The following is a 14,441-nucleotide window of genomic DNA, read 5'->3' on the forward strand; positions in this document are numbered from 1 at the left end:
TTTGGACTTCACATTTTAGTACAGAACCACCAGAGGGTGGCGTAGGTCTTCATGCTGAATAGCCTGTATGAATAGTCGCGGGTCCTGCTGAACTGTACTGGGATGATCTCTAGTCTGACAGTGTCTGACTTTAGGAGGTCGAGACTACCACGTCTCCTGCGGGATAACCACCCCGTGTTTTTCACCTGCAAAATGACTGTTTTAGAAGACTCTTTGGCACCCTAACACTTATTTGAGACGTGTAACTACTTCAGAGTAGTGTGTTTGTTTGTTGTCTTACATCTAATACTGTTTTCCCGAATTACACGCGTCAAATAAATTAGATAATTTTTTAGGACGCACATTTCCAGATTTTCCGTGTCAGACGGTCTTAATATTCAGCTTAAGATGTGACCGTGTTCATGTTTGATTATAACAATTATTATATGGCAATTCACTTTTATAGCAGTATAAAAGTAAGAGTAATAGTCTTAAAGGTAAACTCGTGCTTGCTTTAAAGAAATCAACACATTTTCTGAGTGGGAGACTCGACGAATGAAGTAGATGCTTTGCGTTACCAGGGTAACTGATCCGTCTGCGTTCCATCCGCGAGCCTGACGGACACCGGCGACGGCGACAGCTTGCACGCGCGCGCGCGCGCCTGAGCTCTTCTCCATTGGTCGCTGGCGGAAACGCGAGACGGTAGTTTTATTTTGTTTGTCCGGAGCGACGGATAAACTTCAAATCATTCCGTGGATATTTAATCTTTCGTAAATAAAACAACTGAAACGCGATTCCTCAAGGGGCGCCTGAAGAGTCTTGGCCGCTACCGTGGTGTGGTAAGTCGGCTTATGTAATTAATAAATGATTTTTTAAGAGGACTAATGTGGACGTTTACACGATATGGCCGCTTATGTTGCTGTTCACTTAAGCTTGATGCACTATAACATTTGTGGTAGGTTTTCAAAATAAAATAAGTGCATTTTGTTCTTATGTAACGTTCCTTCCTTTATAAACCGCACAGTATTCTTGCAATTTTATTTTGATTCAAGACTATATCTTCTCCTTCAATACAATTAACAAAACATTGGTGCAGGATTATGTATATTTAAACATTTGTTAATTTGCATTAGCAAGAAGCATTTGTGAATTACGCCATTATCAAATTCTTAGTGTAAAACTTTCTTCCCAAGTGAGGGCATCGCATCAGATGCGTGCTGGTGTGGGACGTGCGCGCGTGGGACGCAGGACGTGCGCGTGTGGTGTCCTGTGCAAATGTTTACTAGCAGCTCTGCTGGACAAATGCAGTGTCAGGTGTCCCTAGATGTGCACTAAAGGGAAACAAACTCACTAAAGACATTATCTCACTACATACTGATTGACGTAAGTCCACACTACATATTGTCAGTTTTTACCCCATGTTAATTATAGACATATTGGATCTCTTTTAGCTGCAGTCAAACGAGGTATTCGCTGGTATTCGCTCATCTCACCATAATGAACATGAACAGTCTACAGAACAGATGGAGTAAGTAACATGCCTTTCTTGCTGTTTTCATCAGTGTCATCAATGTAGCATTTACATTAAAAACCAGCCCTTGTTCATGCTGGTATAACATATATTTGTAATTACCGAGAGAGCTGATCCATTAAAGTACATGATTACATATTACATTATTAGATTTGTCAACACTAAAATGTCTGTGTTGTATCACACACAGAATTATGTAGGCTTTTTCTGCTTGTGGTAGATTTGCTTGGATTGCTGTGCTGTACAAACTTTTGTACACCCTCATTTCTCCAGCTGTCATCCAATGACACAGACAGGAATGTTAATGACATGTGTCCCCCAGAGCCACAGATAGTTTTTGAAGAAGAGTCTAAGAAGGCTAAGAAGAGTGTGTTAGTTTAATGGTATCCTTGGACTCTGGCCCAGTGTGCTAGCATAAGGATTACAGCATGTTTGTAAGTCACTCTTATCTTGACTCCTAAATATTGTAAAGCTGTAGGTTATATTATGCCTGTCTCTGTGGGAAAAATGTGCAGTTAACTAAATAGTGACTAGCGAAGTGTCATATTTTTGATATATCATGTGGTTTTCAGGTATTGTCATTTCTAATATGTAGGCTATTTTATGACTTTGATGGTCCGGTCTTCAACAGCAGATTTTCTATGAAAATACGTTACCTTACTTCAGGTGAAATATGAGTCCTCTTCATTACCAAGTGTATGTCATTCCACCTTCCAGAGTACATAGTTGTTTATTTGGGAGGAAGTACATACCCTCCCAGGCAGGAACACAGTGTATGCAGAGAGAGAGAGCCACAGGCAGTGTGTGTGTGTGTGGAAACGATAGCCATATATCAGTTATTTATATCTGAATGGGTACCAGACCACTGGGTCTCTGACTAGATCAGGCCCGGGTGCACTCCTATGAAGATACAGTGCTCCGTTGTGTCTAGCTGAGATAATTGTGATGTTAATGATAATGTGTTATGTGTTCTTGAATGTGGCTGACTGCTGTGTGAACAGTGACTGGTTCAGATGGGATTTGAGAGGGATTCCCAGTCATTAATGTACTGATGAAGAACACAGGACTCTTGACTGCTGCTGGGTGTTGCTAAAGGAAAACTGCTACTGCTGCAGAGCCCAACGCCCAAATACAGGGACTGAGCTGTTCTGGGAGTTGATAGACTCTTTAGATGATAATGACTCATTCATAGTCGCGAACAACATCAGCAGAGGTTTTCTGGGATAAGCAAATGTCACATTAATAACACATAACCAGTGTTTAGTCATCCAGTAACAGGCCCATGTTAAATCTTTAGTGACATCTTGAAACCTCTACTTTTTTCTTTTTGCAACTAGTTTAAGGACTACAGAGGTTTCATATTGGATGTCTAGTTGTCATAATCTCTTGAGCTGATAATGATGTCAAATAGCTTTGTTATTTTCACTGACTATTATCCCAATTATGGCTAAACATGGTATCATAGGTGTTATCTGTGGTTGTTTATTCCAGTAGCTGGTGTTTACTGTCCTGAGGCAGATGAGGCTAAATGTGCCTGCAGTGGTCATCTTTGTAGCCCAACAGAAAGACGATGAGAACAAGGGTTGTGATTCATAAGAAGTTTAGTGCTGTGAGTCGGCTCACTGCAGCTTGACACATGCTTTAATGATCTCTGACATAATCATAATAGAGCTCTTTCTGCTGGGAATATGAAACGTTGTTTGTCTGTCTGTGAGTGAGAGATGGGAGTGAGAAAATTATATGGCATATTAAATTAGTTTAGCATGTTCAGCATGCACTGGGATGTGACATCAGTGCACCTGCTGACTCACACCGAGATCTCTACAGTGTGTAATAACATTTGGAGACTCCCAGTTCAGCTATTGCAAGCTGACTTTCGTTATCTCCAGATTGTCAGTTTCAGAGGAATGATGCCTATAGATCCAATAAGAGTTTGAGGTGAAATGTAGTTTTAATATCTTGTGGTATTCTCAGGGTACATCGTCTTGTTTTCAGTCAGTGGCTGTGTTATAGTTCAAAACTAACAGCTCTGTGGCTATCTCTTGAAGTACATATTTCCATTTAACAGAAATCTGTCTGGGAGTCTGTGTGGGACTATTAGCTTACGTTCAGAGTATTCTTAATGTGTGGAACTTAACAAAGTGGTGTTGACATGGATTGATATAATTGCGTTCAACTGTGTGTGTGTGTGTGTGGGTGTGTGGGTGTGTGGGTGTATGGATGTGTTAAAATGCATGGCCCCTTTCCTGGGTTCTTACAGTCTGACCCTTGTGACTTCAGTGTGTTTTTCCGCTGTTCGGGGGAGCTCAGTTATTCACATTAGATGGACGCCTCTCCTGCTCTTGGGTTTGTCTGGAAGGTGATCACATGTCATTATTTGCTTAAGACACTAGTGGGTTGTAAGTCAGACATTATCTCCACCTGTTGTTAAGAAGTCCCTAATGCAAAAACAAGAATGATCTGAAAAAAATATCTGATTTGTTTTACTTAGTGTTTCCAAAAATTCTATGAATAAATCTTTGTGCAAACATGTGCAATGCACAAGCTATTTACCAACCAAGCCCTAAATAAGGTGCTGGTTTTCCTACTGATTTGCTTTTTTAGTTGCTACACCTGCAAACTAATGCAGCCACTTTCAGTCTCTTTGTTATCTTTTTAAAATTTTTATTTATTTATAAATTTTTTTCCCAGTCTCTTTGTTTTCTTGAAGTGTCATGGAATACCATAACAAGAAAAGCAACAGGCTCGCTGGACACCATGGTGATGAAGTACTGAGTGAAACACACAGCTTTTTTGTGTGATAAACTTTAATATAGCGCTGGATTTGCATTTTGTAAAATGTATTGCATTCAGCTGAGGCCTTTTTTAAATGATTTAATGTTTTGTTTTACTATTATACACACATAAACCCATTCTTTCTCTGTAAACTAAATGCATCTGTCTCTCAAGTAGCCTATAATGCTGTTGAAATAGTATTTTTGAACAACCATTTTTGAACAAATCTCAGTGTCTGGATCCTCCAAACTATCCATACATTCTATTAGAAGGGGACTCTAGTAATTCTGGGATTCAACCAGATGCTTGATGCTGAGCTGACATGAGGGTCTAGCCTATACATCTAAATGTATGTTTTGCATATATTGTATAGGTGAGAGAGGACCAGGTGGGACTGCATATCCGGTGACAATTTAATGGTTAGGTTTGTCATAGGGGTATAAGGAAAGCAGAAATTAAATTGTATATATCACTTTGGAAGAGGTCTTTCTGGTGCTACAGACCACCAGCCAATATGTCTCAGACTGAATGCAGTGATGGCATTGCATTTTAGTAAATACTCATTTGTCCACAGGTGTTTGTAACTTTTCCAAATGCATGCTTGGTTGTTTTCCATTACAGAGAATTTTGTTGCATATGTGGTAAAAATGTTTGAAGTGTTTCACATGGATATGTATGGGGAGAGATTGAGTGAGAGTATGTTTAACAAAACAGTTCATTTAAAGGACATTCACCCTGCCCCATGCTGACAGAAATAAAGATGACCATCTGTCTACATTACATGGTATTTTCATCAGTAGGGGCCTAAATGTTTATTTCTCCTCAGTTTCATCTGTTTTAGGGGGGAGGGGAGGAGTTTGTTTAAATACCTGGTATATGGAGGCCATTGAAAAGATTTGGCTTGGAACAGGGTTTTTGGACAGAATGAAGTGAAAGGTAAAATTTCTGACTTTGTAGCCAGAAAGCTTTGGAATCTGGCTAATGGTGATACCAAAGGCTGGGGAGATACGGTGGGATCTGATACAAAACAATGAATGTGTAGCTACAGTGGTCTGATGAATAACAGCCACAGATCATACAGATGACATTGAAGATTTATTTTCTCTTTCTCTGTCTTCAACAGACACTGTATAAACTGTGAGGACATAAAGATATGAAACTTTAAAAATTCACGTCTCACCAGCTAGTTTTTGTAAAAAAAAAAAAAAAGGCTCAAAAACATTAGCACCACAAAGACATAAAAAATCAAAAATACTCAAAACAAATCAGTTTGTTCATAGAAAGGCACAGCATCATACACAGTATTATTTGCAACTATAACAAATATAATAATTACTGCGTGTACTTTTTGAGCCATGTGTAGAATAAAATTAATTTGGAGCCATATACAGTGTTTCTGTATCCATGTTTTATGTCTCACAGTATTTCTCCTACATGAGACAAAGCTCTAATCCTGTGACCAGTTAACCTTTACATATTAAATCATTGCATGAAGAGAATATTTTAACCAGCACTTATTATACTTATGTTACAATTTTAACAAACTTTATGACCTTCAAAATGATCATGAATAGCTGACTGAATATAAACATTTAAATGAAATCTGCCGTTATAACAGTTTCAGTATGTCGTCTTGCACAAAATCGTCCATTTTCACTCTTGGCAAAACCAGTTTCTTTATGGCTTGTGCTAGTGGTTCAATAGCCAAACAATGCTGGTAGCGTCTCTCTACTCTGTGAAATAAGAAGAAATCACTGTGTTCATTGTGATGCATGTGGTTGCTTATATAAGATCTCTTTTTGTTTAATGTCTGTCCAAATCCAAAGGCTCTCAGCAGTCTGAGCAACTACGTCCGTTCACCTAGACTCTGCGAGAAGCCAGATGGCAGAAACTGGACAGTTCAGGTTTCGGGCTGCTCATATGATGTTCAGCACTCGTCTTATGTTGTCTGACAAGTCCCGTTTTAGAATAAAGCCTACCTGATCATGATGTACAAGAGAGGTGGGTGCTTTTGTCTATTGTGTTAGCCAAAATCTCAGATAGGATCTTAGATAAGATGCAATCGGGCTTTAGGGTGGTAACTTTTGCAATCAGTGTTTTTTTTAAGCTGGTTTAAATATGAGGGTAATAATAGCTTGTTCTAAAGATTATCTAAGTTTGCCTACAGCAAAGGGCCCTGGATTTTTTTCCCCATTGAAGGCAGAAGTTAATTTGCATAACAAAGAAATTACTCTGTGAAACCAGCAGGAGTTTCACCTGTTAGCATTGCTGATGTCGCCATAGTATCTCCTCTTGTGTTATCGTGGAGTCAACAGCTTGTTGTTGAGTGTCACTGAGGTTACAAAGTTTTAAGCTTTCAAGAAAGGAGTTCATCTGCACCTTTACAGCTGTGCAATCCAGGGTTTCCAACTTTGATTTGATCTTTGGGGGGGGGGGGGGGGGATCAGAGATGTGGATCAGAGATTAATAAACTAGATTTTTTTCAGCATGAGAAATCGGATGTGTGGCGTGAGAGCGTGTGAAGACAGTCAAATGCGTGTGTCTCACGCTCATTGCGTGAGTGTTGGCAACCCTGGGCAATCCAGTGTATAAAGGTCTGCTGCAGCTGATAAAGTAGATTATCTTGCTAATAATCTCTCTTCTTTATGACCTTGCATTGTTCAGGATGAAGTCCACCTTTTTGTAAGTAAAGTATATTCAAAGTTGAGTTGTGTTAGTATCTTCAGCTTTCCAGTAGACATTTTGTTTTAGCTTGAGCTTCATAGCTTTTATCTCCACCAAATGTATTAGCTTAGTACACTGTTTTTTTTCTTGTATGCTGGGTGCTATGAATTATACAGCCTAAAATATATGCCTTCAAAGTTTCCTATGCCACATGTACAAAGGGTGCTGTTGGGATATCACTTTATGTAAATGAAATTAAATATTATATAAACTAATAAAGTAATTTAATTTCGATCTTAAGTTTATCTTAGGGTCCTGTAGCAGGGAGTTGCCATCTGGGTGTCCAAGAGTGTCACGTTGTGGGGGGGCCCCCTGCCGGTCGCCCCCGGTTACAGCGGCAGATGTCCTGTTTTTGGTCACGTGATGTTCGTCCCTCAGGTGGGCGGGACCCGTGATCCGTCTCACCTGAGGGTCGTTTGTTCGTCTATATATGTCTTGTCTTTGTACCAGTTGACTGCTGGTTATTATTTCCTTAATCTGGATCTATGTCACAGGTATTTGGTTTGCGCACTTTCTATTAAACCATCCTCTTTCCCTGAGACTTGGCGTGATCGCTTCCTTTTTAGTTGCTCACATTGCCCGTCACAAAGAGTTATCACAATATGGCAAAATATCCAGCGATACAGGTGCATGATGTGAAATATTAACATTCCCTATAGACCAAAATAATATGGATGTAAGTAAGGATATTATTACATATAAATAAATTCTGGATTCGACTTTATATAAATGAGAAAAAAATTCTCTGCCTGCTGGGTTGAGAAACTTCCAGACATCTGTAAATTCCAGGAGTGAGTAGAGAGCTACTACCTGGAGTGACCTGGACGTTCTGCTAAGAGGCATACCACTACAGTCTAAAGAAATACTGAAGCCTCAGCCCAGAAGGAGAGGTGAGGTGATTGTAATAGTTATGTATTAGCTGGATGTAAGTTACATTAAGGTTTGAGCTGCATGAGGAAGGGATAACCACGTTGTATTCACACAGACAGCATGTTCGAATTCAGCAAATAGGGTTTCTCTCGAAGTGCATTTTCTTCTTTTCCTGACCCACTTGCTTTGTCTCCTGCAGACATGCACAATAGCACAAACCCAAAGACAGCACAGGGTCAGGACCCATGCAGCCGGTGTATGTACTGTGACAGGAGGAAACTCAATAGATCTGCAGACCACAGCACCTGGAGTCACAAGCGAAGCCTCTTGCCTTACATTCAATTATTCAACACATGCCAGGGTGAAATTGATTTGGTTCGAAAGTGACCTGGTTTTCCAGTGAATATTCTTCAGTAACCATTGCCTTGAAAATATATCTATCGTGAAATCATAATTTTTGTGGTTTGTTCTTGGCTAATAGATTAGTCACAGGTGTGCTGTGTTTTAGAGAGACTCCCTCACATGTATTAGAGGACCAACAGGTGTAGTGAAAAAGATAATGAATTAGTTGGTGAAATCTGTCTGTCTGACCTTCACTATAGCCTGCATAATTGTAATACTGAGAAATGCCCCCTTTCCTGCCTCACTGGAAAAAGCTCTCAGATGTCTTACTTTCTCTCCTCAATGTACACAGTGGAGCCCAAAGGTTCTTTGACACAATACTCTAGGCGAGCACATCCTCACTCGCTGTCCTGTCTCATGGCTCATGTCTCATTTCTCTCTGTCCGTGCGTAAGGAGGAAGACGCAAGCAAGTTTCAGGTGTCCGGATCAAAGTGCCTTGGAAACAATAACAATGACTTCACCTGCGAAATATGAGAGGCAATAAGAATGTGTTATGGCATGAATGTATTATGTGTTTGTGTGCATGTGTGTGTCTGTGAGTGGAGTCACACACACACACACACACACACACACACACACACACACACACACACACACACACACTTGCGTGCTTGTACTTATGCAATCTTGTGTACTGTAACACTATATTGCTGTTATGTGTCACACCTGCAGACATGTTACAATACACATTGGCAATATAGAGCAATAGCAATTAACTTGACTTGAACTCAGCTTGTCATAAATGAACAAATATTACTTTGAGTACTCAAGCTAGTCTGTTACATTGAGTGGTATACCGTAGTTTAAAATCACTGTTTCAAATCATCATCAAGTGCTTCCTGATCCCACAGCTGCGACAGTATTAGCATGCTGGCTACTACTGGCTATTATTTTCCTGAACTCTCTTGTTTTTGGGTGTGATGCAGTTTTGTAATCAGTGTTGGTCCATTATTTATAATTGGTAGGTGAGGAAAAATAATGAAATGTGTGTGTCACTGTGTGACTTTGTGTTTTAAGGTGATTTGTTTGCAGTGGGTGAAACCCTAAAACAATACTTCGTCAGTGATTAAATGTGTAATACAGTTTTTTTTTTCACTCGATTTGGTTCATTTCTCAGATTAAAATTGAAATACTCAAAACTGTTCATTCAATCTCCACATCTCCTTGTCACTTGTGCACATCATAATCACATCTCTCACTGTGTTTAACATTTTGCAAATGCTTTTGTACATTTTGCAAATGGACATGGACATTTGTCTGTTGTTTTTTACATTATCAGTTGTCATGTTTATCAAAATGTGTTGTACGGATTGTCTGTTGAATTGTCTTTAGGTCATCGTCTAGGTCATTTTATGCAAAAGTGCTGAACATGTCATAATCTCTAAGGCATCATTTTACATTTATTTATTTTGTTTGTTGCATTTTGGTAATTTATCCTCATTTTAATAAATTGTTTGCAAGTGAACATTCAGTTACAGTAAGAAAGGAAATTGGTGAAGGCTTAGATCAACCAATGGTCTCAACCATAGGTCAGAGGTGTGTCTCATGAACCTTTACTGTAATTGGCAAACATTTATAGACGTAAACACTGCAGATTCACAAATTCTCATAATAGAAAGACAAGGCCATGTACAGGGTGAACAGCCAAGAAGAGGAGTAAGACTGTATGGTGTAGAGGGGTAAGACTGTGGTGTAAAGGGGTAAGACTGTGGTGTAAGGCTGAGGGGACAAAACAGTGAAATAAGGGCAACAATTGTGGGCCATGTTTCACATGGTCTTACAATGACTGAAGCTGGTTTTTGGGTGCAGCTGAATATTGGAAGAACAACTGTGTCATCAATCGTTCAAACATTTCATAGAGAAAACATTTATGTACTGTAATTCAAAAATGTGTTCTCTGCTGTAATGCTGCACATTGACATACATTCTGACGTTATTCAGTTTTTTGTTTTGCATTTTTGCATTTTTATACCATATAGGATATCAAGACTAGCTCATAGTGGTAGCAGAGGTTCCATTTTCACACAACAAGAGGAGGCTGTATGTGCTCAGGTTGTTTTGAATATGTAGAATAAGTTTTTAATTTTGCAGTTTTTCCAGTCAGTTGTCGGTCTTTTCTGAATTTCAATCAGATTTGTTTTTGTCAACAAATTGCAGTGCGAACAATACAGTCAAACAATATTGCTGTACAAATTTGATTCCAGTCCAATTTCTTGCTATCAGTCTCCTACATACAGTGATGTGTAACTTTGTGTTCCATGTAAGTTTGTATGTGTGTAACATGTATTTGATATATCACAGAATGTGCAGCATTCTTGAAATCAAAAGCTTAGCTAGTTTCCATCAGAATATACAGTTTACACTGACTGTGACTAATAGTTGCACTGACATTATGACTAAGTATTTTGACTGCCTTGTTCATAGGCAATGGCACACAGACTAGATATTCTGATGGCACTGACAAATTGACTGACCTAAAAATTTGCTTTTGAGGCAAAAACAAAGAATTTTGACTGAAGTATGTGCTTTTGCAGTTAAGAATTTTGCGAAACTGTTTTGAGAAATGCACTTGTTGTGATGCCAATGTAAATCATGATGTGAGAAATGTACCAAATCGACTGAGAAAAACTGTAAATACTCAAGCTAGTCTGTTACATTGAGTGGTATACCGTAGTTTACAGTAAAATCACTGTTTCAAATCATCAAGTGCTTCCTGATCCTACATCTGCGACAATATTAGCATGCTGGCTATTACTGGCTATTATTTTCCTGAACTCTCTTGTTTTTGGGTGTGTGATGCAGTTTTGTAATCAGTGTTGGTCCATTATTTATAATTGGTAGGTGAGGAAAAATAATGAAATGTGTGTGTCACTGTGTGTGTCTTTGTCTTTTAAGGTGATTTGTTTGCAGTGGGTGAAAACATAAAACAATACTGTGTCAGTGTTTAAATGGGTATTACAGTAAAAAGCCAGTAGCTGCCTGTGATTGGTGAAAGCAAGTCAGGATAGGTGAAAATCCATGGTGATAGGTGAGAGCTAGCCGCGATAGGTGAGAGCTATCCGTGATAGGTGAGAGCTATCCGCGATAGGTGAGAGCTATCCGTGATTGGTGAGAGCTAGCCGCGATAGGTGAGAGCTATCCGTGATAGGTGAGAGCTATCCGTGATTGGTGAGAGCTGGCCGCGATAGGTGAGAGCTATCCGTGATTGGTGAGAGCTGGCCGTGATTGGTGAGAGCTGGCCGTAATTGGTGAGAGCTGGCCGTGATTGGTGAGAGCTGGCCGTAATTGGTGAGAGCTGGCCGTGATAGGTGAGAGCTGGCCGTGATAGGTGAGAGCTATCCGTGATTGGTGAGAGCTGGCCGTGATTGGTGAGAGCTGGCCGTGATTGGTGAGAGCTGGCCGCGATAGGTGAGAGCTGGCCGCGATAGGTGAGAGCTGGCCGCGATAGGTGAGAGCTGGCCGCGATAGGTGAGAGCTGGCCGTAATTGGTGAGAGCTGGCCGTGATAGGTGAGAGCTGGCCGTGATTGGTGAGAGCTATCCGTGATTGGTGAGAGCTGGCCGTGATTGGTGAGAGCTGGCCGTGATTGGTGAGAGCTGGCCGTGATTGGTGAGAGCTGGCCGTGATTGGTGAGAGCTGGCCGTGATAGGTGAGAGCTGGCCGTGATAGGTGAGAGCTGGCCGTGATAGGTGAGAGCTATCCGTGATAGGTGAGAGCTGGCCGTGATAGGTGAGAGCTATCCGTGATTGGTGAGAGCTGGCCGTGATTGGTGAGAGCTATCCGTGATTGGTGAGAGCCAGATGTAAGAGAGCCATCAGTGGCTCCGGGGCCCAAGGGAAGCAGCAGATTGTGAGTAAATGAATGAAAGTGCAGCGTGAGCAGCTACTGCTCTCCGATCCAGCACACAGCAGCCCGCTGAGGGGATGAGCTCGGCTCGGACACAATCTCCTGCTGATGTGGTAACCAGTGATTCAATAAAAAGGCACACAGAGAAACAAACTGACTGGGGACTGGGAATAAAGGAACTGCTTGCTACAACACTTGGTGCTGCTGGTCACAAATGAGATGAATGCTGACTGATGGGTTTTTTTAAGTGCAATACTACAAATGCTATGTTAAAAAGTATGTGGACTCGCACCCCTGTATCGGATTCTTCAGTCGTAGTGGATGAGAGAGAAGAGGTTGTTATGCCTGTGATTAATGTCCATGTAAGTGTAACAGCAGCAGGGTTATATCTGGGCTTGAATGTGTGTGGATATGCAGATCAGATTTAGGAGTGAGACAGGGGGCCAGCTAACCCGGACTACTTTATTTAGACCCTGCGCACATGCTATCTCTCATATGCTCATCTAGAGTGCTGAGGGCAGCTTGTGGTTGTGGTTTGCTCATACTCTTGATCATCACTACACACTGCCCGTCCTCGGACCACGGCACACGGGACTGGCCAGACAAGAAACCTGTGTTGTGTTACCTGTCTTTATCCAGGCACACCACACGTGCCTCAGAAATGCACCTCGGCTGTTCCTATTGTGTTATTCAGCAGCAATGCATGAATGCACGTTTAGAAGGTGTTTTTCCAGCTGAGTTCTCAAGATGATTGTTCTGTCCTTGGCCGTAGACTTTTTTTTACTAAGAGATTTTAGGGTGTGAAAAACCATGAAGATGCAGTTCCGCCTTGCACTAAAGAGCTTCTCCAAATTCTTGGGACTTACGTCATTAAAAAATAAAGAATACTGTAGTACGTCAAACCACTAATGCGTCCCCAGATGCACATTTGAGTCCACAGTAGTGTGCTCAGATGAAATCTCTTCCTCCTGTCAGTGCATTGCAAGGTCTTGTGAGGTTGCCTGTGTCTACACATTCAGGCTCATTGCTGAGTTGCAGTTAGTGGAGTGACCAGGGTGATAAAAGATCAGGGAGGGATGATGCTTGCTGGTGCTTGGTGCCAACGCCTTGAGAGTTGAGCTGCATCCAGTCACGAACTCACTCCACGAACTCACTCCACTAACTCACGCCACTAACTCACTCCACTAACTCACTCCACTAACTCACGCCACTAACTCACGTCACTAACTCACTCCACTAACTCACGTCACTAACTCACTCCACTAACTCACTCCACTAACTCACTCCACGAACTCACGCCACTAACTCACGCCACTAACTCACGCCACTAACTCACGCCACTAACTCACGCCACTAACTCACGTCACTAACTCACTCCACTAACTCACGTCACTAACTCACTCCACTAACTCACGCCACTAACTCACGCCACTAACTCACGCCACTAACTCACGTCACTAACTCACGTCACTAACTCACGTCACTAACTCACTCCACTAACTCACTCCACTAACTCACGCCACTAACTCACTCCACTAACTCACTCCACTAACTCATGCCACTAACTCACTCCACTAACTCACTCCACTTCCAGGCACAGCAGTCCATCATTAACCTTCAGTTTCAGAAGGAGATTTTGTGCTCCGTCCTGCACACACATGAATAAAGGGTGTGTACATAGGTAAGATGGTGGATCTATAATTTAAAAATAGTCTTTAATGTTTCGGGGAAGATAGGACAATAGCAAATTCTGGATTCCCAACATTCAATTATACATAAATTTAACATTGGAAGATTTTTGGCAGTCCAGGTACAGGATGCAACAAATCTGTCAGAGCCTGGCTTTGCATGTCACTAACACATAAGATGTGGGTATAGTCATAGTATAATAGTATAGTCATAGTATAGTAGTATAGTCATACTCAAGAGTTTGAATATAAGTAGCACATGAATTGTATCTGGGCCAGCAGTAAGCATAACTGGTATTAGAAATCTGAAAAATGTGTTGATGAAAATGCAAAACTTTCTAGGCACTCAAAAAGGAAGATTTAAAACCAATCTGATTACTATACTCACAATCTGATTACTGTACTCACAATCTGATTACTCACGATATTTCATTAAGTGTTTTTGTCATTCATGTCAGCTCATTATTCTAGTATAGAACCCTTTAATCCTGCGCAGTGTATCTGTGGTAGCCTAAAACTCTTCTTGGGTAGAAGGTGTCCATGCAATGTGATTAATTCATAAACGCCAATGTTTAAGTAACAGTATACATTATTCCCACAATAATAACATACTACCTAATCCTTCT

At 40.9% G+C, this 14,441-nt stretch overlaps 1 protein-coding gene across 3 annotated transcripts in view; it reads left to right on the forward strand.

Annotated features, from left to right (window-relative positions):
* Window positions 1–141: 141 nt before the first annotated feature.
* The window catches only part of LOC143481826 (dual specificity testis-specific protein kinase 2), a 23,858-nt gene continuing 9,558 nt past the window's right edge, over window positions 142–14,441 (forward strand). Inside the window, exons 1-2 of one of the 3 annotated variants that reach the window (XM_076979979.1) lie at window positions 142–818; window positions 1,431–1,507. In XM_076979979.1, the coding sequence (XP_076836094.1) occupies window positions 1,477–1,507 (31 nt within the window). In that variant the 5' untranslated portion in view covers window positions 142–818; window positions 1,431–1,476. Of the gene's footprint in view, window positions 819–1,430; window positions 1,508–1,827; window positions 1,945–11,841; window positions 13,809–14,441 lie in introns of those variants that run through there. The other 2 variants (XM_076979980.1, XM_076979981.1) reach the window with 2 other exon arrangements.

This window comes from Brachyhypopomus gauderio, chromosome 18, assembly GCF_052324685.1.
Source record: "Brachyhypopomus gauderio isolate BG-103 chromosome 18, BGAUD_0.2, whole genome shotgun sequence".
Taxonomy (NCBI): Eukaryota; Metazoa; Chordata; class Actinopteri; order Gymnotiformes; family Hypopomidae; genus Brachyhypopomus; species Brachyhypopomus gauderio.